At 38.4% G+C, this 25,620-nt stretch overlaps 1 protein-coding gene across 11 annotated transcripts; it reads left to right on the forward strand.

Moving 5' to 3' along the window:
* Nucleotides 1–4,275: 4,275 nt before the first annotated feature.
* On the forward strand, nucleotides 4,276–25,296 carry LOC112562293 (serrate RNA effector molecule homolog A-like). Of its 11 annotated transcripts, none has more exons than XM_025235441.1 (23): nucleotides 4,276–4,360; nucleotides 4,681–4,812; nucleotides 10,481–10,501; nucleotides 11,869–12,051; nucleotides 12,437–12,622; nucleotides 12,760–12,933; nucleotides 14,728–14,897; nucleotides 15,145–15,262; nucleotides 15,559–15,628; nucleotides 16,477–16,569; nucleotides 16,916–17,030; nucleotides 17,362–17,520; nucleotides 17,953–18,101; nucleotides 18,343–18,483; nucleotides 19,377–19,571; nucleotides 20,120–20,219; nucleotides 20,376–20,443; nucleotides 20,867–21,026; nucleotides 21,803–21,911; nucleotides 22,207–22,360; nucleotides 22,560–22,785; nucleotides 22,967–23,057; nucleotides 23,346–25,296. In XM_025235441.1, exons 2-23 carry the CDS (start codon nucleotides 4,700–4,702, stop codon nucleotides 23,416–23,418), a joined length of 2,868 nt encoding a protein of 955 aa, XP_025091226.1. In that variant the 5' UTR covers nucleotides 4,276–4,360; nucleotides 4,681–4,699; the 3' UTR covers nucleotides 23,419–25,296. The 11 variants fall into 11 exon arrangements, with proteins under 11 accessions (XP_025091226.1, XP_025091230.1, XP_025091229.1 ...); XM_025235445.1 differs by having other exon boundaries at nucleotides 20,123–20,219; XM_025235444.1 differs by having other exon boundaries at nucleotides 17,365–17,520.
* The last annotated feature ends 324 nt before the right edge of the window (nucleotides 25,297–25,620 follow it).

Consider the following 25,620-nt stretch of genomic DNA (forward strand, 5'->3'; position numbering starts at 1 on the left):
CCACTGGCCCCAAAAAGGGCGACCACTACTCTTGTTTTAAGCAATTTGTAAGTCTTTTTTTTTCATTCTGTACTGCTATGTCTGCCTTAGTCCTTTAAAGGTCACATCGAGCACAAATTATTTTATAATGACTGAGTAAAGCTCATATACGTCTGATTAGGATATTTAGTTCTCCTACTGGCTAAAGCCCTCACAAAGTAAGCATATCCAGGCATCTAAGCACATTCTGTGTGTCTGTGAGTTAGATTGTACTAGCTTAATGTAGTCACGTGACTTTTACCATGTCTGCGCCTAATCTTAACCGATGCAAAAATACTAAAATATACCTTTTACCTTTCTACCCTTTTAAAGGCAGCTCAATAACGGCACACAACTCCGCGCTGCTTTGTTCAGTCTGGCCAGCCTCTCTTCAATGAGATCGTACCCGATACCCGTGTTAAAGCCACTAATTTCTGTTACTCACCTTTCTGCAATGCCAGTACCACACAGATCTTGCGTGTGTCTGCTTTTGAATCAGTTGTGCAATGATTGCCCTTTAATCAATGAGGTGTCAAAAGGAAGTCGAAAAATACCCCAGGACACGCCACAGCGTCCAAAATAAATGGCCTCGTCGCATTTTTATCAAGAATAAATCTTTCAGGAGGGAGTATACCACTCAAAAAATTCCCTTTCTCCTTGCATTGTACTAGAGCAGTTTCTGCACACCATCTTCGACAAAAGTGGAAGACTTTGTATTAAGCCCAAAAATAAACAAAACAACACTATAGAACAGGAAAGACCACGGGATGTGTCATCAGTTTATTTCCATAGTCCACCCTGGCATTGTTGCCTTTGGTACACCCACCCCCATCTCCTCTCACTATGCACAATTTGAACCTAGAGAAGTTTTACCAAAAAATAGTTTATTGTATAGAAATAAATGAAGTCTAACACAGAATTACACAGGTATAAAATTACCAACGTACAAATAAATAGGTGTTCGGCTGGTGTGTAACAAAAGACTATTTTTTCCTCACCCGCTTTCTAAGTAATCAAGGCCCCCTGGCTGGACAAGCTGAGGTCGACAAGCTGCCAGTTAGTGTGTCACAAAGACAAAGTCTTAGGCGTGAAAGAGTCTCACGCACCGATAGTCGAGAGAAATCAATCGTGCTACTCGGTTCGATACCCACTCGCGTCTTGCTACCTGCTCGCACCTCTGTACAGCCTTCTTTTATCGTTTGACACCTGTGGACTGAGGATAGTGGGATTCTTGTACCCAGACTAAGACAGTGTACAAATTCAGACATCTTTAAATTGAAGTCTCCAGGTCCCAACGTGTATTAGTCATAATGTCACCATGTCGAGGCATTTTCTGTTTCATACCTAACTCAGGCGGTCTGGTGGACCCTGTCACAGTGAGTGTTGGCTGTCCTGGGTTCAGCTTTCGTTTCGGACATGTTGTTCTTTCTCTGCGTGTGTTATCAGTTTACAAGGTTGGTTGCCTTGCCCAATCAAATATCAATCCCCCTTTTCCCCTTGACTTCGAGGATCACACCACAACTAAAGACCTTTCTTGTCCATGATTAATCCTGTAAAGTTAAACTACATACCCTAATGCAAGCTAAAGACCCTGTGTCCTGCACAGTCTTATCCACCCTCATTGCTTTAATTCCTGTAATTCAATAGGAAAGAACAATTCATGAAGTGCAATAAGCAGAAAACATTATAAACCCAATAGTAATGCAAGTGCAGTGCAACAAAATGTATCAAAACATGATGAAGGTTCAATATTACTACAGTCGTGGATAAAGTTACATTTTTGTGCACTACAATGTATGCACAAATCAAAATTGTGAGATATTCTTATCTTAAATTTTTTTTAATTGATTAAAATGCATTATACTATAAAAGTATGGTTTATGTATATTATTTTATATTGGATTACAGATATTTTACATATTGTAGAGCTAGATCAGGAGATTTCGCCTCAAAATAGTAATTATCTGCATAAAATTGGTGTGGCTATGTATCAAATTTCTATACAGTCTTTACACTTGCAAAAGCTTCATCCTAGCTGGGATAATTGTGACATGACCACTAGACATCGAGATGCATTATATTGATCTTGATGAAATAAAGTGCTCCGCAAAACCAAAACCATCAAACACATGGCGACTATAAAACAAGTTTTATAATAGCATTAAATGATATGCTTGCTTGGTTGATCGATGGGGGAATAGGTTATTTTCTTCTTCTAACTGTTATTTTGGATTTGAAAAGATTGGAAGGAAAAGTGGAGAAAACCTCTGATATTCAGGCCATCAGTGGGAACAGGCACTTTATGACATCCCACAAAAAATATTGTGTTATACTGCTATTAGGGCGTTTGGTGAAGCTATAGCCTGATGCAGTTGATGCCCCTTTTCATCTTTCATGCATGGAGTAGTTTTTTTCCATTTGCAACCTCTGGATACAATGGTGTGTTGTCATACTTTGGAAAACGGATTAAAAACACAAAGTCCAGTACTGATGTGTCAGAACAGTGGTGGCATGAGTGTAGATGGAAAGATCGAGTTCTCTCCAATGACTTCAAGCAGATCAGACTGTGGTAAATTTGTGGAAGGTGTGAATTAAAGTGTTCTGCACACTTCTTAAGAGGTAGTGGTTACAGGAAACAATATCTGACAGTACCTTCATTGTTTGCAACCAGACTGTTCAATGCCCTAGTGGTGACTTTTATGATTCATTTTATGGTAAATACTTCATTATCAACATGAAATATTGAGTGTTAACTGATTGATATCAGAGAATTATCTTGGCCTAACTGGCTTGATTGGTATACAATACAAATGCAAAATATCTTAACTGATCCCTCTCACAGCTCCTCCTTTCTCTGTAACTATCACTCACAGTCTTAACAATAGTTTTAACATTTTGTTTTATGAACTATTTCTGGAAAGAATTCTGAGGTCAGTGAATCTGATGCAAACAGTATTTTTTCTTTTAAGGTCTGGAAAATGTGTATTTTTACAGGGGTCTATCTAATTCATATAAGATGGAGGTGCAGATGAAGATGTAAGAAGCCCAACAAATATAAATCCAGGGTTGCATTCCACACCATATATACTACCTGTTTAGAACTCCAAGGCTTTATCTTTACACACGATCCGCATCTTCAACGCAAATGTAAAGTCAGTCCTATGTGGATCTGAGATATGCGAGTTATTGTAAGTGCGATAGAGGCGGAACATGAAATCTATACCCAGAGTGTACTCGTGTGGTGTGAAGGTTTCGCTTTAGCCAGAACCATCGACTAGCGTTAAGTAAAAGGACTTGGAATCCATGAGAATGTTGTGCTTGTTCTTGTGGTGAGATCGGGAAAGCAACCCCATCTACCCCGTTACATTATTAACATTGTTTTGGGGTCAACGCATATATTGGAGTAATCAACATATATATATATGGTGTAAGTTCCACGTCTTTTTTCACCTTCGTGAAAAAAAAAGAAGAAAAAGATAAAGTGAACAAATATAGAAAAAAAAACAGAAAAATAAAAATAAAGACAGAAGCGTTGCTTGGTTGTTTAAGTCTGTCTTAAATAAACAGATGGGTCTTCAGTCTTTTTCGTCAGTCTTCTTTTCTTTTTTTTTTTTTTCTTTTTCAGTCTTCTTTCTCAGTGCTGACTAACCCTGACTATTGCAATATTCTTCAGAACATGCCACAGCTTTCTCATTCAATCTTACCATCAGTCTTGAAGCTCATCCATTTCGGCATTTCTTACTTTTATACCTATTGTTTGGAATGAAAGCTTCTGTCGTAAGAGCTAGTTTCTTTCGCAAGGTCAAGGTCAAGGTTTGTCGGCTTAGTAACCACGGGGCAGTTCGCGCATGCGTACAAGTCAGTGCGGAAACTGTGCGACAAAAATAGTCGCCACCGGAAGTCATTAATATAAACATGAACCTATACGTCCCATGTCTGTGATATAAATGAAGTACATATTATTCAATCTCAGTCTGTTTCAATGTATTCACTACTTACATAATGCTTTCTTCTGAGAACACTGAAATATTACTTAAACATTAGTATAATCTTTTCTGCAAACTACATGTAGTAAGCCATTGGACTTATGTGTTTTTAGTTGTGTTCACTATCAGAATCCATAAAAGGTACAGCTAAAGTTATATTATTTTTATGCTGTGTATTTTTGTAAGAATAAAATACGTATGTATGTTGTGATCTATGACGAAACCGATAATGATTTTCAGAAAACAATCTTTTATCTTACAAAACATGAAACCGGAAGCAGAGGTGTTGCTCCCCTTGTTTGGAAGTTCCTGTTGATTTAAAACAAAAAAGGGACAAGGGGTGTATGTTTGAACTGGTAAATCACGGATTCCTTTCGGACTTTCTTAATTAGTTTTGCCTGAATTTATTATTGATAGTTTGAAGTATTAGGTAAGTGTATTTGTCGCATATATATTTGCAGTCATTATGAAATACAGCAAGCAATGGTCGAAACGCATTAAATGAGTGGGAAAGCGACCGGTTTGGACAATAATTGTTTACACTTGATTTTTCAGTTTCTTTGATCATTTTAGTGTATAAGATGCATACCGATTAGTTACTTACAGTTTTCTTAACATAATGGATTTGTAAGTTTCTTGACAGTTCAAGCGAAGCTTTTATTTCTTTGCTTCACAGTCAAGGGAAGTAAATCAAAATGGCAGACAGCGATGATGATTACGACAGAAGAAAAGGGCGAGACAAATTCCGAAGAGAAAGAAGTGATTACGAACGACGAGATGACCGTCGACGAGAATCGTGGGAGGACAGGTAACATTTACCATATGTTTGACAACATTAAACTGTCTGTAACAAAGCAGTTTGTCATGTGTTATCCGTCATTTGACTTGCTTTCACTGTGGCCTGTTTATTATTGCAACTCATGTACTATTTCAGTGATTTGCAAATCTAGTTGGAATGACAGTTATAATAATTTGTTAATTTGCTAAAAATTAATTTTCTTAGGATGTAGTTTTTTGTTTTTTATTGTAGATATAAATTACATTTTGAGATGCATTCTATTTTTCCCATATTATGGTATGTTTGCAATGATTATACTCTTAGCACTGCATAAAAGTGTAAGTCAGCGGTTCTCAACCTGTGGGTCGCGACCCCCTGGGGGGTCGCGACGTGCCTACAAGGGGGTCGCGAAGGTGGTCATTTTTTAAAAAAAAGTTTCTTATACTGGTATTAGTGAAATTAGTTTACATTGTGTAACCGAGTGGTGCGGGGGCTCAAACTCCAAATCTCTTCTTCCTATTTAAGTACACTGTCTCGGCATGCAGTGACTTCTCACTTCCAAAACTCAAAACACAATCCCCTTCTAAACAATTAAGTCTCCAATCTCCCTCCTCTCACCTTTTGCCCTCTCTCTCCCCCAATCTCTCATCGCTGACTCTCCTCTCCCTCTCCAGTCACACCTCTCTCTTTGTTTTTAAACATCTAAAAGGCAGGCATTCAGGAAACGTCCATCATTCACACCCTTTCATTCGCACGTGCTCAGTCCTAGTACTCTAGGTCCCTGACAGAAGGCCATGACCAGACAATGCGCTGCGACTGGATAAAGACAGCAGTTTTAATCAAAATTTTGGATGCAAGTACACGTGTTTGTCCTGAAGAAGATAGCCATGGATAAATTTGTGCTGCGAAAAGGAACTGATTGCGGTGGTTTTTTGAAAAGAAAAAGTGAAGAAACGAGCGATGTGCAAGTTTTGGGTGCTGGAGCCAATGAAAAACCAGAAAGGCCTGCTACGAAAGTAAGAAAGTATGACAATGAATACTTGAAAACGGGTTTTACAAACATTATTGTTGATGGTAAAGAACGGCCACAGTGTGTTGTTTGCCTCGCAATATTAGCTCCAGAGAGTATGAAGCCAAACAAACTACGGCGCCATTTGGAAACTCAGCATGCGGAATTAGCTTGCAAACCTCTCGAATTTTTTGAACGAAAATTGCAAGAATACAAAAGAGACAAAAAAACATTTGTCTCACATACATCAATTCATAAGAAAGCTTTGATGGCTTCGTATCAAGTTTCCTATCGCATTGCTCAAAACAAAAAAGCACATACGATCGGAGAGTCATTAATATTGCCTGCAGCAATGGACATTGTACGGACCATGATAGGAGAAGATGCTGCTACGCAACTGCAAGCCATTCCTTTGTCAAATGACACAGTTCGCCGAAGAATAACTGAGATATCTGAAGACGTGTCTGATCAGTTGATCAGTCGTATAAAAAGCAAAAATTTTGCTTTGCAGTTAGATGAAGCTACTGACACTGCAGGTGACTCACATTTGATTGCTTACATTCGTTACGTGTGGGAAAATACTCTTCTGGAAGACTTTTTATTTTGCAAGAAAATTGAACGCAGAGCAACAGCCCAAGATTTTTTTGGGATTGTCGATGACTTCCTTAAGGACCAAGGCATTTCCTGGAGTTCCTGCGTCGGCTTGTGCACAGATGGCGCCCCTGCAATGGCTGGAAAGAAACAAGGGTTGCAATCTCTTATTAAAAAGGTTGCTCCAGACGTAGTTTGGACTCACTGCATGATCCACCGTGAAGTTCTAGCTTCCAAAGATTTGAGTGTTGAGTTGAACACAGTGCTAACAGATGTCATAAAAATGGTGAACTTTGTAAAGAACAGTTCTGCCAGATCTCGCCTGTTTTCTCTGATATGTCAAGACATGGGAGCCGACTATGACACCTTGCTCTATTACTGCGAATCAAGGTGGTTGTCGCGGGGAAAAGCTCTCGCAAGAGTCTTTGAATTGCGGGAAGAATTGTGGGTGTTTGTGAAGGAGAACTCTTTCAACAAGGCTGACCTGCTTAAGAACGACCGATGGCTGCTGCTAATGGCATATTTATCGGACATATTTGAGAAGCTGAACGTTGTGAATACTTCTATGCAAGGGAAGGACACCACCATATTACAAACAACTGACAAGATGAATGCTTTCGTCCGAAAAATTTCGTTGTGGACGCAAAAGATACGCCAAGAAAATATTTTTGATATGTTTCCGTGCTTGTGTAAGTGCAAGGCTGACAACTTGAATCTTGATCAGGTGAAGAATGTAATTATTGCCCATCTAAACGGAATGCAAGAAAGGTTTCAGCATTATTTCGCTGAAATTGATGTGACTAAATACGATTGGATTCGTAATCCATTTCTGGCTGATCCTAGCACAAGCGGGTTGTCCACGCAAGAAGAAGAGCAGCTCATCGACCTTTCGAGTGACCAATCCCTGAAAATGGTCTTCCAAACAACACCAGTGACAACATTCTGGATTAGCATCAACGGTGAATATCCTCTCCTTTCTGAGAAAGCAATGAAAGTTCTGCTGCCATTTTCAACTTCATATATGTGTGAGCAAGGATTTTCAGCATTGGCAGCACTGAAGTCGAAATACAGAAATCGTGTGGACGCAGAGGCTGAGCTGCGAATAGCAGTGGGTACGAACATCGGACACAGGTTCGCTTCTCTATGCAACAGCAAGCAGGCTCAACCTTCTCATTAATCAAAGTGAGTGTCCAATAAAATAATATTTATTAGCTTTAGTAAAATTTCATTAACAGTTATACTTCTTGCAGATACGAACTTTGCTCTTCCGTTGTTGAATTGCATTGATTTCCTCGACGCGGCGTTCGACGTTAGCTAGGGCTCCCCCCCCCCCCCCCCCCCCCGCCCGCTCTTCCACCGACCTAGCTGGCTAAGGGGGGTCGCGGACGTACCGGTGTTCGTCAGGGGGGTCGCCACATGTAAAAGGTTGAGAACCGCTGGTGTAAGTATTACAAAAACTGGTTAATAACTGAACGCTGTGGTGGTCTCATGTTTCAAGTTTATAAAAAGCAATCTGTAATCTTTTTAGCTGTTGTTCAGCTTTCCATCTTCACTCCGTTTCGAATGACACTGTGTCAATTATTTATCACTTTTTTTTGTGTGTGTAAAATAACTCATGAACCCTAACACAAAATTCAATTACTTTTATAGTTTTATTGTTTGAAACAGGGTTCCCAGGTCCTTGCAAGGTCCTTTTAAGTCCTTTTATATTGAATTTTTGCCGAAAGGCCTTTTAAGTCCTTTTATTTGCCATGCGGTCCTTTCAAATTCTCACACAGGTCCTTACATTTTCTCTGTGACCCTTTTAAGTCCTTTTATCGATAAAATATTACCACAAATTTATTTCCGGAGTCGACTTTGGCGCAAAATACCGACGATTTTTCGCCGCGTGTTTGGTCTACACATCTGTACAACACTAGTTGCCCTTCCGTATTCGCAAAAAACACTCTTTTTTCAAAAGGTCTTTAGAAACTTACTCTTTCTTGAACTTTGATCTTCTAGTACTACTGTGCATAGCTCTATTTCTCTCTCTCTTCCCGTTAGAGTGTGTGTGCGAGAGAGAGACACGTGAACTGACTTTTGTATTACACCAAAGAATGGCTTTCAGGTTTTGCAATTATTATTACCTAGATTTCTAGAAAACTTGGAACATTAACAGTGTATATTATCAGCGCGCTAATGACACTTTTTAAGTTATCTAATCTAAATATGGTAGACAGGCATCAAAATTAACTCTTTGATTATTTATTACTAGAAATACATGTATTTGAGAACATAGAGAAGACCACAGATTCATAAATAATACATCTTTCCGACCACACAAGAGAAAAACTTAAGCATTGATGACTGTCACTTAGGTCCTTACGAATGCATGAAAGGTCCTTTTAAGGTCCTTTTAAGGTCCTTTTTTGGCACCATCCCTGATCCCTGGGAACCCTGTTGAAAGACAGAATTAGTGAAGTAAAATAGCTTCTTATATTTTCTATTTGCGGCTGCCTTGGCACCTTTAACAATGACCTTTTAAAAATCAGTTCTAGAAGAGAACATAATAGTGGGTGGATTTCTGTAACTGCTAGTGACAGGGCATTAAAATGTATATATATATTTGTTTGAGAAGGATTGATTGTTGAAGGGAAGGATTTGCTGCATTAGTTCTGAATAGGGATCCTTTGGGATATTCATCCTTTAGGAAAAAGAGATACGATAAAAAAATAAGCAGGCTAGCATATGTTATTTTAGTGTTACGCAGTTTGTGTAGACAGGGTTAGCGCTTAAGCTCTGAAGTACGATGTAATTAGTTCTAAAGTTCGGTTATGTGTTGGAATATTCCCCCCCCCCCCACCACCCAATTTTTGGCATTTCACATAATTAAAAGTGTAACAAACCACAAATTTAATGTAAGAACAGCCTGTTTGTGTAGAAATTATGTTTAAAAATATGTTTGTAGTCATAAGTCATAAACATGTCTTTCAAGGACATAACTCTTTCAGGTGAGATAATTTTTAGATAATAATAATAAATGCAAAATGTGTAAAGCGCATACTCACACTCCTAAGGAGCATGGGAAGGAAGATAGTTCCATTGTTTCGCTGCACAATAACCAAAAATCCTGTGGCCATATGTTGCTGTTGTGGTGACAGGAAGAGTAAGGAGACAATCATCAGATGAGGAACGGCGTTTTTTGGCTGGGACATAAGGGAAGAGCAATTAAGAGAAATAATCAGGGCAGGTGCCAGCAAAGAAATTAAAACACAGCACAGACAGTTTGTACTGGATGCAAGAACGGATAGGAAGCCAGTGTAGAAAACTAGCTCTAAGCACCAGACGCGTCACTGAGTTCTGTACTTCTTGGAGTTTGTGGAAAAGATATTCCGAGCAGCCAGTTGCAGTAATCAAGTCTGGATAAAACAAACACAAAGACAAGAGTGATGGTAGTGCGCGTAGACAGAATGTGATGGATGGCGCTGATCTTGCGTAGTTCGTAATAGGCAGACTGACAGACAGCTGTAACTTGTTTAGCAAGAGTCATGTCTGCAGTGACAATGAATCCGATACCTGATGGAGGATGCAAAGGTGATGTTGGTTTCGCCCTCCTTGATGTGACTTGGTGGACAAACGAGTGAAGATGGATTTCTTCTTCTCGAACATAGGAGGTCTTCTGTTTTATCATCATTGAGTTGAAGTTGTTTGACACCATCCAGTCTTTGACTTCTATGGTGCTGGTAGTAGATTTAGACTTGAGTGGAGCAGTACTGCTGCGTATCATCAGCATATGGTTGATGAGAAACATTGTGTGTGATATCCAATGTTAGCAAAAATACCCTTTTAGCTACCAACTTATTTTAAAACGTTCGCAATTGTGTGTGTGTGTGTGCATCCATGCAATGTGCATGTGCATACACTTATATAAATATTGGGAAACAATATATTGTTTTATTGTTTGGTAAGTTGTATGTCTAGAATTTCATTGGAGTGAGAATCTCTGTGACAGATGTTTAACCAGAATATGTTAGCTTAAATGGTACAATTTGCTTTTTTTGTTGTGACAGACTTTTTAAGCCTGTTTCTTTGAATATTGTCTTGTTTTCTTGGTTTCAGAAGGGGCATGCGGGGCAATCAGTGAGTATTCTCATAAACAGTAACTCACTTCGCCCCATGCCCTCTCAGAATTTTTGTTAGGTTTGAGCTGAGTTACCTCACACTATACTCATGAAAATCTTGATCTGAAAAACATTTTCGCTAGTTTAAAGAATATTTCTTTTTTAGCGTAATCTTTACTTTTGACTTGACCAAATATAAATATTAACTGACTTTATTTTAATAAGTTTATTGATTTACAAATTAGAGTCATGCTGTATTTCCTTATTGGCTTAAATTTGTTCTCTTATTTGATACTTACTTGACCACAAATAGCAAGGAATGCTTTTGGTTTTTGCATGGTGTGATAGTTCTCTTATTTTCTTTATTTTTGAATGCCCCAGTTACTTAATTCCTACCCCAAGTTTTGAACGTTTTAATGCATGTTCATTTGCAAAATGTAAAAGCAGCACAGCAGTCATGTTTGGGGGGAGGGTAGCTGAAGTTAATATGCAAGATATACAAAAAATGTTTCTACAGCTGAAGAATTTTATTTCTATGAATGTTACACCATTGGCATCCCAAAGGAATCTAATACTATATTGTTACTGATTTAGCAGCTGTAAACTGTAGAAATAATTGTGAATCACCCGTTTAGGTCATTAGCACCTGAATATGAATGTATGAGGTTCTGAGGAGTGTTCTGTTCTGTGTTGTTTGCTGATTTTTTTCCCCTAAAATTGATTTTAAGCACACCTGTGACTGAAAAAGCAGGCCTTTGTTGTTTTATTTTTGTAGCATAAGTAGATTTTAATTTCTGATCAGTATTCTACAGTTTTAGCTAGTTTGACCAATGACTGTGAATTCTGTAGTTGTCTTTAACAGACATCATCTGGGATGTTCTGGAACTTGTGTATTGACTACCTCACTTGTTGGTACTGTTAAAATATTCTAATTTTTCATGTCAATAATCAGTTAATGCAAATTCGCAATGGGAAGAAGATATTATCTTTAGGGCATTGCAAAACTTATATTTCGTTTCCTGCGATAAGTGGCTATGCCAGTGTAGACATTTTTCGTGCAAGCCCTAACATCTTGAGTAGATAACACTTCCTGATGTCTTTAGTAAATGAAGTTATGACCCAAGATGAGATGCACCATGAAGTGGTTGTTTGCCTGTGCTTATGTTTAACACACTTTTAACCTTCCGGTCAAACACAAAGAGTGCATATTGAATTTTTTCCTCTAATCTGCATGCTTATAAGTCGCTCTGTATACTCTGTATATGTGTGCATTTTGTGCATACACAATTTTTGTGGTACGTGTGCGCGGGCGCGTGTGGTTCAACTTTGATCCCACTGCTGATTGCATGCACAAGCCACTAGGTGTTAGCCTATTCTCTTGCACAGGTCGTTTCCATCTGTTAGCAGTCGACAGAATGTTCGCTCTAGAGAAATCTGGAATAACAGCCGAAACACACGAGACAGGAGGGAGATGTATGGGCGTGAGCAGTACGAGTCTCGCCGGCGAGAGCGCTTTAGTCCTCCACGACACGAGATGGGACATCAGGTTAAGCGGATGAGGCGGGATTGGTGAGGATACTTGTATTTGCTTTCTGAAGACAGAGATACCAAAAATGTACAGCCAAGAATGAAGGTGGAATATTATTGAATATTGAAAAAAATGTCCAACGTTTAAACATCTTGAGTCTGGCTGGCCCATTCAGATTAGATACCATTGTATTCAGAGTTTGTTTTAGCAATTTGATATGTTTTACTGAATAATATTACCAGTGGTTCTTTGCTTTTGTCTCCTGTATCAGTCAAAAGCCACATGAAAGTCATGGACAGAAAGCAAAGTTTGAAGCTGAAGATTATATTTATTATTTATTTGCTATTATTTTATCATTTTGTTTGAGTGTACATCTAATCAAAGTGGGGTTTTATCCTTCCTTTTACAAATTGCTTTTTGTTTCAGGGATGACAATTACCAACAGTATGATATGCAGTATGGAGGAGGGCGGGGTGGTGGCCCTGGCCATATGCCCATGGGGGGTAACGGTGGGCCTGGTCATCACCCTGGGTGGGGTCATGGAGCAGCACATGATATGGGCGGAGGTATGCCACCTCATCAAGAGTTTCCTATGTCTGGAGGGCCCAATAGGTAAGTAAATCCTCTTGATTTTTATTGTGTGAGATTTGGTGGTCCAAGCTAATTCTATCAGTTGTTGCAGTTTGTCTTGTCACAGACATGCTTAGCAAGAATACTTGAAATAGTCACCTTTTTTTTTTCCCCCTCAGAAATGAACCAGACTTTCCTACTCAGCCTCCATTGTTGACCTTCAAGCAGTACCTCACACAACAAGATGATGCAATTAGCGAAGAAGACGCCATCAAACGTTACAATGACTACAAGATTGACTTCAAGCGGCAGCAGATCTCAGAGTTCTTTCTCACACATAAAGAAGAAGAATGGTGAGAATGTCTGGCCTACACCTTTGCATAAATACTGTTTTAAGGAGATTATTGTCGTGGAAATACTCATACATTAGGATAAAGGAACTTTGTGGAAAGGCTGCCACAGGGTTCTGTAGTAAGAGTGTACAGAAAGGGGACATGATTAGTGCTTGAGATGTACACTATGATTACCTAGCCCTGTTCTTTGGTATTGTCAGTGGTATAATAATGGATGTGTTCTACTTCTAGTGCTTCTTTCTTGGCAAATCTTATGAATACTCAAAGAGTGCCTGAACTTAGGATCCTACAAAAGTATTTTCAACATTTATAGCAGGATAGCAAAGACAAACACTGAACCAATAAGCCTTTGACATTAATATATATGTATATATGCACATTTGTATGTGTGTGCATCAGTTTGGGTGCCCCCCATCACACTGAGAAAAATGGTGGGATGGTAAGAAGATGGAAAACATTATGCGATATCTGTTTTCCATACTGGTTTCCCCGTTTGGGGCATTCCTAACAAATATATTTAAAGAACAGTTGCTGGTAGCTTCATGAAAAAAAATTTCTGAGAGCTGATAGCTGCAAGCCTCTATGTAAACCTATGTGGATCAGAAATATTTAAGCCTGTCTAACCCTTTCCAGTGCAAAAGTAAATCTTGACAACAGAAATGGAATAAAATACTAATGTGTGTATTGTCATCCATTTTCAGCCACTCTTTAGCCATTACTTTCGTCACCATCACTTGAAAAGAAATTTATTGTGAGAGTATGAAAGGAAAAAGCAAATCTTTAACATATAATTTATCTGTTATAAATTTATGACTATTTTCTGTCATTTTCAGATGTAAAATTTACGTAAAAAATTTGGTGTTAATTTCTTTCTGATCCACTAGTCTAATTTATAAATGTCACAATGCCTTTCTCTTGACAGCCTATATCTACCAGCATCCTCACCAAATGCACAACGATGTTTCCCTAACCCTATATACATTACAGCCAAACTCGACTTCTTTCAGTGCAAGGCTGGGCTGACCTGCACACCCTATCTTGCTGTTTTTGCAATGCTTGGTGCACCTTCCGCTGAACAGCTGGCAAAATAGCTAGGTCACTGCGAACAATGCAGTGGTTAGTTGTGTCAAAGTGCTAGGTACTAGTAGGGATAGGCATACACTCGTCATTACATCAGTCTTGTGTTTCCTGTCAAGTTCTGTGAGTGAAAAATGAGTGCCATCGGACCTGAGGGGTAGGTATGCTAAGCAGCATTATCTACGTTTGTGACGATTGGATGTGGGGTGAGGGGCTCATGTAGGTCTGCATTGTGGTAAAGTTAGCAATACAAACTCATTTGTATGTAACATTTGCAACATGTTAATCCATTATTATAATTTTGTTTGTTTGTTTATCTTTCCTGAATTCTTTAACTATGATATAGGCAAAGTATATTTAAACACTTTCTCATTTTCCCCTTTTCAAATTTTGTTTCTCAAATCGTCTTTTATTTATCAGAAGGATTTTGTTTCGTTCTAGTATTTAATGGGAAAGAACACTTCTAAAAACTGCAGATTCCTATGCGTGGTTGTTTTGACTTTTCAGTATTCTAGTAAATCTTTTCTTGAGCTATTTTCCGTAACTTTCTGAATGCACTTGTACACATGCAAATGCATGCTATACTTAGTTTTATAGCAGATTCAGTCTTCTGGTCAAGCAACATATTGTTTGGTTTCATTTGTGGTTGTTCAGTTCTTGTGCTACATTCACTTATTTTCAGTTTGGGTTTTTTTTTTCGGTATGTTTACTAAACAGGTTTAAATCGAAGTACCATCCAGAAGAGTATGCCAAACGACAGGAAGAGATAAGAGCCTCTCTACGAAACCGGCTGAAGGTGTTTTTGGAGTTGCAGAGTGCAGGCCGCTTCAACAATGTTTCTGTGGATGTTGACAAGACAGATGAAATGCTCAAAGTCCTTGATGCAGGTTGGTTCAATGACTGTCTTTTAGGTGAAATTTATGCTACTGTTAGGTGCATTCAGCTTCTAAATAAACGGCCAGAAGAAAATGGCAGATGTCCATGTTATTCCTGTAACTCTTCTTCAAAAGGATCACTAGAACTATGCTACCACATTACTTCATCAGCACATTACACACAAGATGTAGGATATACCAGGACATCAAATTTTAGTCAACTTATGATGTTGACTTATCATTATTTCCCCTTTGGTAGCTGTGATCAAGATGGAGGGCGGATCAGACATCGACCTTACAGTCCTCGATCAACCTGCAGATAAGGATGAAGGGGTTATGCGTAACTCCATGTCTGAAAGCCAGCCTCTTGAAAAAAGGTAGGGAAAGTGTAGTGTTTATACTGTAATTTTACATCCCAATCATCACCATCCCCCCTTTTTTTTTTTTTTTTTGCTTCGTAAACGTCATAACGCGAACTTCGTGGGAAGATGTGTGTGTGCGCCCGTACCTAATATATATATATTTTTTTGCATAATAATTTATACATGTATCATTGACATACCTGTCAATTATAAACACATATGCAGTGTATTAATATGTAGATGCTGTACTGTCTGTTCTGTATGGTTTAAGACATTTTTGCAGAATAGCTAATGTTCTAAAGGTGTTTCAGCCCTGAGAAAGAGAAAAAGGAGGAGACAGAAAAAAAAGAAGCAGAAAAAGAGCCAGAGAAAATCACAGATGTAAGTTTCTCAATTAACTTTACCAGACAACCCAACTAATAGTAAGCTTAATGGCTACAACTACTCAAATTAAAAACAATTATTACTCCTTGTCAGTGAAGGCTCCACTGTACCCTGGTGCATTTGCCGTCAGCGACTATATAAGACTCTGCAAAGAGCTCACTGTGCTTTACATTTGCTTTAAGTACTATATACACTTGCTTGGCCATCATGTTCTTGAGAGTGCCTGCTCTTGTCAGTTGGGCTGTGATCATTTTATTGAGAAGATAACCATGGAGGATTTTTGTTCAAGTTGGGCTGCAAGAGGAGGGTCACACTCATGCTTTTTGGGATGGGGTGTCCAGGTTTTATAGCAGTCATGGTTGCATGCACATGAGTACAGGGGACCCTAACAGCCAAGCCTGCTAACCTCTACGCTTCCAATTATTGTGTTGTAAGAACAAAAAAAAAAGAATTTACAAAGAAAATGTCACTTTAAGGCAAACAGTGTTTTGTTTATTTTTACCATATTTTGATTCATCCCCACCCCACCCCCCAACCCCCTTGCAGAAAGGGTTTCCACAATTCTGTTAATAAAAAACAAAAGGGAATTTACTATGTTAATTCATGAATTTGGGAGCTGATTGGCAATAAAATCACATTTTTTTGGGAGCAGTTAAGCTAAGAAGATTAAGCTTTTTTTAAAGAGAAAAATGAGATGCTAAATTAAGGGACTACCTTTAACTGAGCTTAGTAAATGATAACAGCTTATATTTCTCTTATAAAGCGTGGGTGTCTTGCCATTTCGGTGAGATTTATGGGTGATGTAGGACAAAAAGGTTAAAAAGTCACAGATTTGTTTGGTTTAGCAGAAGCCTCTGGAGTTGGCCATCACACCTGAGCAAGAGGAACTACAGTGGAAGGCTCGTGAATACCAAGAAGAACAAGAGCGTAGTGCTGAGGTATGCATCTAGTTATAATTATGGTTGTGATAATTCAGTCCTTCCTAAAATTTTTAGAAACGATAAAAAATGTATATAAGCATTCTATGATAACCAGCTGTTTTTGTTCTAAATTTTTAACCTGTTTCTGGTAGATAGATGCAGTGATTTTTAAAGTGATTCATAAATTTTTTTATGGTCCCTTGGGTTGTGTTTAGAGGGGAAAATGTCATTTGATGGTCTTTACATTACTAGATGCAGGATTGTTCAGGTACTTGGACAAGTCCACAGATGTTTTCATGTCGTTTTTTGTATTGCCTGCCTCAGTCTCTGGTCCCTTCCCCCCTCCTCCAACCTGTTTTTTCAGCAAAAAAGAAGAAATAAAAGAAAGAAGAACAACAGGGAAAAATCTGAATACAGCTATGAAAGTGAGTCTGAATCGGACAGTGGATCAGACTCTGACCTCGAACCTGCGCCACCAGGTATACAATATTGCCATACCACAGGACATGAAAAAATAAGGGACTAAGATCTAACTGATTCTGGTTTTTTGCACAAAATTAATCATTACTGTTTTGTTACTTTGTCTCATCAAATTTATGAAAATATGGTCCATTAATTTTTGCAAACTGATGTACATCACTTAGAGGAGGATTTTAAAGGGCAGACAGTAAACATCAACAGTATCTATATCAGAAACACATGCATGTACACTGGCTTTCATAACTTTCTAAGGCAAGAGACACAATTAGTCCTACTGTGTAGGAGTCCTACTACTTCTTAAGAAAAGATCATTATGGTTACCTGATTCAGTAGAGTGTCCCATGGCAGGACTAGAGGATGAACCCTTGCCGCCTGGAACCGAGTCTGTAGCAGGAGCTGCATCATCTGCCTCAGCATCTGGTGCCAATGGAGCAGAGAAAGAAGCTGGGAAGGTGGCTGGTGAGAAGACAGAAAGCTCCAGGAAAGAAGGTAACAGTCTTGACTGAAAATTGCATTTGAATAAAATTAGAAACAGATTTAGTGCCAAAATACTTCATAATTTCATTTTTGTTTTTTGATTTTTTTGGTTTTGTTTTTTTTTTTTTTTTTTTTTTATGATTTCATAGTGGAGCTGTCTAAAAAGATGTCTCGGTTTTAGAAATATGTCTGCATGTCCATCTAATATAGAAGAAGTCATTAGCATAGTCAAAAGCATCCCTCAGTTAAGTAATTTTCTAAATATCATTATAAAATCTCTCCATATCAAGTATTTTTGTTCCAATTCAGGCACATTTTTTAAAAATCTGTCTTGTACAAATGAGTTGCCGTATGGCAGGATCCTTCATCTTTTGTGTATGCAGTGTGTATGTGCACATACTGCTCAAGCCAATGCTCTCATGCGACGCTGTTTACTGTTTACAGGCAAAAAAAGAGATGGAGATGAGGAGAAAGATGTAAACACACGACCTGATGATGACCACGACATAAACCAACCTCGGCCACTTCACCGAACCAACTCCATCTTTCTGCGCAACCTAGCGCCTACCATCACTAAGATGGAAGTGGAAGCTGTGAGTCTAGTGCCTCTTCTGTGGTCATGCCTGTAAATTCTAGACCATCAGGAAAACAGTGTTTATCTTTGTGCATTTTTATTGATCTATGTTGTATGTGGATGAAGAGGCGTCGGGAGCAGGATATCCCTGTTGCAAAAATGTAAAGAGTATCAGATGTTTTTGTACTTTTTATGCTGTTAGTTCCTTTGTCACTGATGAATGTGCTTGGTTGACTGAAGCAGGGTATTGTTTACAACAGATGTGTCGCCGATACCCTGGCTTCATGAGGGTGGCCCTACAGGATCCCCAGCCTGAGCGTCGATTCTTTCGTCGTGGCTGGGTAACTTTTGCCAAAAATGTGAACATCAAAGACATCTGCTGGAACTTGAACAACATTCGGGTAAGTTAGCCCTCATTTTGTGCTGCTTATTTTATGCTTCTCTATAGTTTGCAGAATGTGTCATAATAGCATGCCCTTGAATTTCTTTATGGAAAAGAAGTTGAACACCTATCATATATTGCATAAGAAATAGTTAAGAAATATTAAATCACTTTTATACATTGTGAAAATTCATTTCCAAAAAGGAAGTTTTTATACAAGCTTATGCTATGTTTAGTACAATATTTGTTGGATTTTAATGGTTACACACCATGTAGAAATGAATAAACATAGTTTATGAAGACAAACAACAGCTTTAGTGTCGGATATAGTCTCTGAAATGATGAAGAATTACTGACTTCACGTGTATACTATCATGTTATCGTCGATTTTGAAAAGAAAGGTACATCAGGAAACATTATAATCTTTAAGACTTTTTTCTGATCCATGTTAGGAGATGTAGCTCTTTTTGAATTTGGTTTACCTAACCAAATTACTAGCTTTCATCTTTCTTTGTTTCAATTGTCACAATGAGTTAAAAAGCACTTTAAACAACCTGTTGTTTTTCCAATGGCCAGGAGAGAGAATTCTTGTTGGAAGAATAGCCCTGAATAGCTAATAAGAGTCTCCTTTGTTAGCCGTCTCTAAACAGGCTCAGTTTAAAACCTGTAGGACAAAAGCTGTCTGCTATGTCCTAGAGAAATGGTATGTAATGACAGTTATCAAGCATTGTCACAGTGTCAATGGATGACATTCATCCATAGACTACAAATAAAGTCACACCCACAGTCACGAAGAAATGTTTTATGATAACTATATATTAGTAAAGTTATTGGTTTGTTTAATTTAGGTATGAAGTTCTGTTCATTTATTTGCCAAAATCTAAAGAGTAGTTATTGTTATCATTATGACAGCTTCGGGATTGTGAATTGGGAGCAACACTGAACCGAGAGTTGAAACAACGTGTACGGCCTGTAAATGGATTGACAGTACACAAAGCTGTGGCTCGCAATGACATTAAGCTAGCAGCTCGCATCATCCAGAACTTGGACAGAAAGTGGGGCTTGTGGGTTGATGAAGATGAGGAGAAAAAGGATGAGGAGAAAGAGGTCAGAGGGCATTGACTTTTATCTGGTTAAGGTTTTGAACCCTAACCTGTGTCATTTATGTACTTATTAGAGCATTTTCTCACTCACTCTCTTTCTTACAGGCATACAGTTCTCTCATTCTTGTTCTTTCTTCCCATCTGAGTTTGGTTATTCGTGCTGTCTATGCTTGCTTTTCAATTTCAATTTATTTTATTTTATTTTTGACCTGTTTCTTTTTCCTCCTGACCATATGAATTTGAAGTTTTGTTAATGTAGTGATAAAATATATTGGGAAAACCAGGTTGTATGCATACTGACACTTAAAAACTTGATTTTATCATTATTGTTTTGTAAGTTTGCAAACTGAAAGGTGGCAGGAAGGAAGTTCAGAACAAGTAGATGAAAAAATAATTTGCAACAGAAGTTATAAGATCTGTTATTAAAATTATGATTAAGGGATTATTGACCTCAGATGCAAAGTCTATTCATTTAATTTTTGTTACTGTAACACCATCAGAGGTTTCATTTGATGCTGTGTCCTTTGTTTATAGCAAAACTTTTTTTCTCAGCAGCGAATGTCCTTCAGTTTTGTTTCCAACAACCCAGTCCTCCAAAATATTACTGACTATCTTGTGGAAGAAGGCAGCTTTGAAGAGGATGAACTTTTAGGTTAGTTGTTTATTTTATATGCCTGTGCCCCTTGATAGTGTAGCCTATCAGAACTACCTGGCTCTTTCTAATTAAAATTATCATATTATTAAATCGTCTGTTTCAGATATGTATTTGGTGGCTTGTATTTATATAGGAATGTTTACCACGTTGCAGGAAATGCTGGCGAGGTGAAGGAAAGTAGTTCTGATTTAACAGTGGAGAGAGATGACAACATGCTAAAGGTAAGTAACAAGATTGTTTGAGTGAGTGTACATTTAGTTTTTTTAATTATAAATTTGATCCCTATTTGTTGAAAAGAAAAGTTACATAACAATAAAACAGTGAGAATTACTCAATAGACATCTGTTGTTAACTTGTTCATCAATTTTACCATAGCAAGTCTTTCTCTCAGTCACAATAGATTGTCTCTTTGCGCAGATTGTAATTTATTACATATTTATCTATCCATATCATTTGCAAAATGCTACAGACCATAGACCTTTTTCCCATTGATTGTATTGGCTGAAAAGAGAATGTTCCCTTTACTCCATCAAAATGATCAACTTTTCTTGTGCGTGTGGTGATATGTATAACCTATTCTTCTTCTGCTGTGAAGTTTCTTCCTTGCTGTAACATGGTTTTTTTTTTTCTTTCTTTCTCTCCAGGTTTTAGATCGCATGATTTTGTATCTGCGTATTGTACATTCCATTGACTACTACAGTGCCAACGAGTATCCCAATGAGGATGAAATGCCTCACCGCTGTGGAATTATGCATGCCAGGGGCATGGCACCTGGTCCAACATCCAAATTGACACAGACTGATGGTGAGTGTTCTTCACTCTTTCCTTCTTCCTACTCATCTCTCCTTGTGTTTTTATTTTTCTTATTTTTCACTTATCGAGGACCTCCATGTGGCACTCACCAGATAGTTGGGTCAATAAGCAAATCAGTAACCAGAGAGGGCCTTGAAGAGTGAAATGGTGCAAACCCAAAGTAGCTACCAAATACAAAAATGTGAACTGTGCCATCAAGCAAAGGATAAAGGCAGCTAGGGGATTGAGACCAGGACATAGAGGATGAAATGCACAAGGTGACAGCTACTAAGGACCCTCACTAAGACAGATCAGCACATCGAGGACAGCAATACCACACTGAGAACACCAGGAACCTCTACTTTCAACAGTCAGGTGATGTAAAATGGTCTACTTTGGTCATTTGACTCGACACGACACCTTGTCAAAGACTATCCTTCAAGGCACCTTGGAGTGTAATGGAAGCCACAGTATCCAGAGGAAGAACTGGTTTTCGAACATCAAAGACTTAACTGGTCATCTTGTACAGGACCTTTTATATCCCAAAATAGGTAAGAGTGGCTGGCCCTGTCAGCTGCCATGTCTATCCATGTGCTCCTCATAACAACAGGTGCTGGTCAAGGGATGACTAATTTCTGAGAAACTGTTTCTTAGCAAGATTTTTTTCTATTTTGACACGAAATGTTTTTAGCGGCAGTTTCAGTAAACTTTCATTTTCACTGGGCTGGGGTTTGTCATGCTGTACTGTAACAAGTTTTATAAAAGTAAGTTTCTTCCAATGTTTGCAGTGTCAGAGTGGATAACCAGCATGGAAAACAAGCTGAAGCCCTTCTTGGAGGTGTCAAGCAAGATTAGTGAAGAGGAGGCCTTGAAGTTGGGCATGAAAAATCCTGAGAAATATCCTTGGCCACAAATATTTTGTGAAGTTGTGAAAAGTCATTTCTCATGTAGATAGAGTTTGCTGATTTAGTGATGCTGCTGTAAATTGCAGCTTTGCCATTCGTCCTTTTTATTGCCCCCCATTACAGTAAATGTCTGCACACCTGAGTTATACTTCAGCTGAGTTAAAATAAAATGGAACCTATTACTATTAGTTTGCTTTATCGAGGACTTGATGTTAAAGATGTCATACAGTAGAGGTGAGAAGAGTTGATCTATACCTAGTGCAGTGGTCTTCCTTAACACTGATCACAGAAGTTGAAAAGTTTGTGATCGCAAACACCCAGGAACTGGCCAAAGACAAGTGGCTGTGTCCACTAAGTGGCAAGAAGTTCAAAGGGCCCGACTTTGTGCGCAAACATATTTTCAACAAGCATGCTGAAAAAATCGAGGAGGTGAAGAAAGAGGTATGTCCTTGTGGTCATCTTGTGCTCCTCTATGTGTCCTCAAGCCTGTGACTTTATTATCATCGGTAAAATATGGTTGTTGCATTTTTAAGTAAATAAAAGGATGATTTTTAAAATGTGAACACTTCTGGCTTGTCTTGAAAATGAATCTGCAGTGTTCATTATTTAAACATTTTTTGTTTTTTTTAAATCACACTAGGTGGCCTTCTTCAACAATTATTTGATGGATCCCAAGCGTCCATCACTGCCTGAGCATCCCAGCAATCGGTCTTCAGGCCAAAACCAAGGAAACCAGTTTGGAGGAGGTGGTGGAGGTGGTGGTGGTGGTGGTGGTGGTGGTGGTGGTGGTATAATGCCATCTATTCCTGCACAACCTCCTTCTTTGGTGGGCTACAATCAGCGAACCCCACCTATGATGTATGGAGGTGAGTCTAATGTCCTTTGTACCAAAAGAAAACTCATAAATTTCTAATTAGAGACTTAAATTAGATACATTGCTATTAACAGTGTATTAAAGCCTACGTTAATGGATGGTATCTATTTATGAGTGTAGTAGATATTTGGCTCATTTATCTTTTCATGTATAAATATGTGTTATCCTTGCAGGGAACATGCCACCCTTTGGTGGGCCAGCTTTTGGAGGCCGGGATAACAGAGACTATGGCAGACCACCAAGTGGAGGTGCACGACCATTTGGGTAGGCACTATGCTGCTCTGTGCTTTTAGTTGCCATAATGTTAGATGAAGGAGGAAAATTATTTTTAATGAGGTTTAAAAAATAATTTTGATATTAATTTTGACACAATTATAGCTATAAATTACTTGCCATTCTCCTCAGCTGTCACAAGCACTTGACAGCAAATGTAAGACTGTCGTTTTGATAAACCTCTGTATTAAGAGTTCAAATCTGATGTGTGTTCACTTACCTTGCTAAATACTTCACTATTAAAAATTAACGGAAACAAAATGGCTGTGGTTTGTGCAGGCGTAGAAGTGATCCTCGACCAATTATTGAGTACAGAGATCTGGATGCTCCAGAGGACATGGACATTTTCTGAGATTTTCAAATGACAGCTACAGCTTTGTACTTGAAACAGATTGCAGCAAAAGGGAAACTGTTGGCAGACATTGCAACCAAAACTGTATTGCATTTCCCAAAGAGGCAGCACACATCTGAATTCTGAGCATTGTTGCATTAATGCCCCAAAGAGTTTTGAACACAGTCTGTTCATTATTTACTTCTTTTTTTTTTTTTTTTTTTTTTTTTTAATGGAAGCGAACAGCTGCCATTTGTATGTGTGGTTAGATTTTGGTAAAGATGACAGACAAGACTGGCGATAAGACAGAACATGGAAGTATGGGCTTGATGTTACAGGAAGGAGAGAAGGGTGTGACGGGCTGCTAGAAGTCACCGGACAGAAAATGTTGAGCATCAACCTTGCCAAGTAGATGTCAGTTTTTAATCGAGATGCATTAACACCTGTCACTTACCTGAAACGTCTTGTCTTTTTCTTTTACTATGTGAATTTTTATGTGCAACAAACCTAATGTGAGATTGCCTAAACCAGTTGGAACCACACTGCCTGATTGCTGTGTAGGTGCAAGGAGAGCTTGCAAACATGATAAGGAAATTATACCAAGATGCAGAAACAATATACATTTTAATGGGTAATTTGTTTAACAAAAATAAAAATGTCTTGTACTTTTCATTCTTGGCAGTCTTCTCAGAATTGTCAAGACATATCTCAAAACATTGTCATGCTCGTTGTACATAGTGATGTTAAGTTTTATGTTCTCTCCCTCGAATATCCATGTTGCATGCAGTCAGTCACTTTTATTGACTCATACATTTCAGAATGGTGTAAATGTTGGCTGTTGTTTTTTTTTTTTTTTTTCTTTTGGCAATGAAGTGTTCAACACTCTTTCCTTCAAGGATTTTGCAGCAATATTTAGAGACATTCCTTTCTTTGTCAGAATAATTTGAGTGGCCACGAGTTTAGTTTACACATTGCCATTCAATATTTATTTTTTATCTTTAATGTGTTGACAAAGAACCCAAAATTTTACTAGCTGATTGCAGAATCTGAAATATGCGCCACTGTAGAAATTTATTTTTGACAGATTTATCCGTAGTCAAAATCATGAGTTCGTCATGAGAGGTACTTCCTCCTGTTACACTTGGAAAAATATCATGAGCAATGGATTGAATTTAGTGTTTTCTGCTTTCCTGACACCTAGTCCCATATCTTGTTAGTAATGAAAGTAAGTTTTAAAAGTACAAAACTAACAACCTTCTCAGGATGGTTTGTGGGAAAAAAGGACTTTATGCACAAAGCTTGGATGAGAAAAGCTACATCTGGCCTTATTGTATGGTTATGTTAATATTTATCTGCCCTTTATGGTAAATGTATTGCTTGGTGTCCTTTTGTTATTGATCACATTTTTATGAAAGTGGCTGTACTAAAGAAAAAAAAATGTTGACGTACATTGTATTTACACGGGTAGGGGGAGGGGGGGGAGTGCAAAGCAATGAAAAGAAGCGCGGTTCTATTCAGTTAATCTCATCCTTGCTGTGAAACTTTTTAATGATATTTCTGAAGCAAGAATGTTTCCAGTCTCTTGCACTCAAGCATAGCTGATTCTATTTGTAATTGAATATACTATGTTCCTAAGCTATCTTAATTTGTAAAATAAACCGTTTGATCTGATGTGGAGGTCGTCTTTGTCAGTTGACGATCATCTTAGACGAATTTGAATTTAAAGTGGTCTGACAGGTTTTGGAAAAAAGTGTTTCTTTTCACCATCAAAGGGTATGCAAGTCTTTATTATTATTTTCATATCGTTATCATTGTTTATCGGTGTGTCTGATGATGTGTCGTGTACGGTTACATGAGCTCTGCTTGGCGTTTATGATTGAATTAAACGGCTTCCTTGCACGTGTGTGCGTTTGAATCAAATTTGTTGGGCTGGTAAGTCTGTGGGTTGGAATCTGTTTGAGGCTGTAACCTACTTCCAGGCTAGTCACACAGATAACCTGTCTGCGTCCCGCATCGTGTGTGCCCGCCATGGGCTCCTAACAAACTGTGGGTCCGCACTCCTTGCTCCAGCACTGGGCAGACATGAAGGCCCAGGCACCAACACAAGCTCGGAGGGTAGGGGAGAGGTTGTCGAGTGACCGCTAACTTGAATCCACTTGATTAACGCACTCTGATCGCGAGATGCAAAAGCGAGTGGGAAATAAGTCAACGAAGTCTATCGTC

The sequence above is a fragment of the Pomacea canaliculata genome, linkage group LG4 (genome assembly GCF_003073045.1).
Source record: "Pomacea canaliculata isolate SZHN2017 linkage group LG4, ASM307304v1, whole genome shotgun sequence".
Lineage (NCBI taxonomy): Eukaryota > Metazoa > Mollusca > Gastropoda > Architaenioglossa > Ampullariidae > Pomacea > Pomacea canaliculata.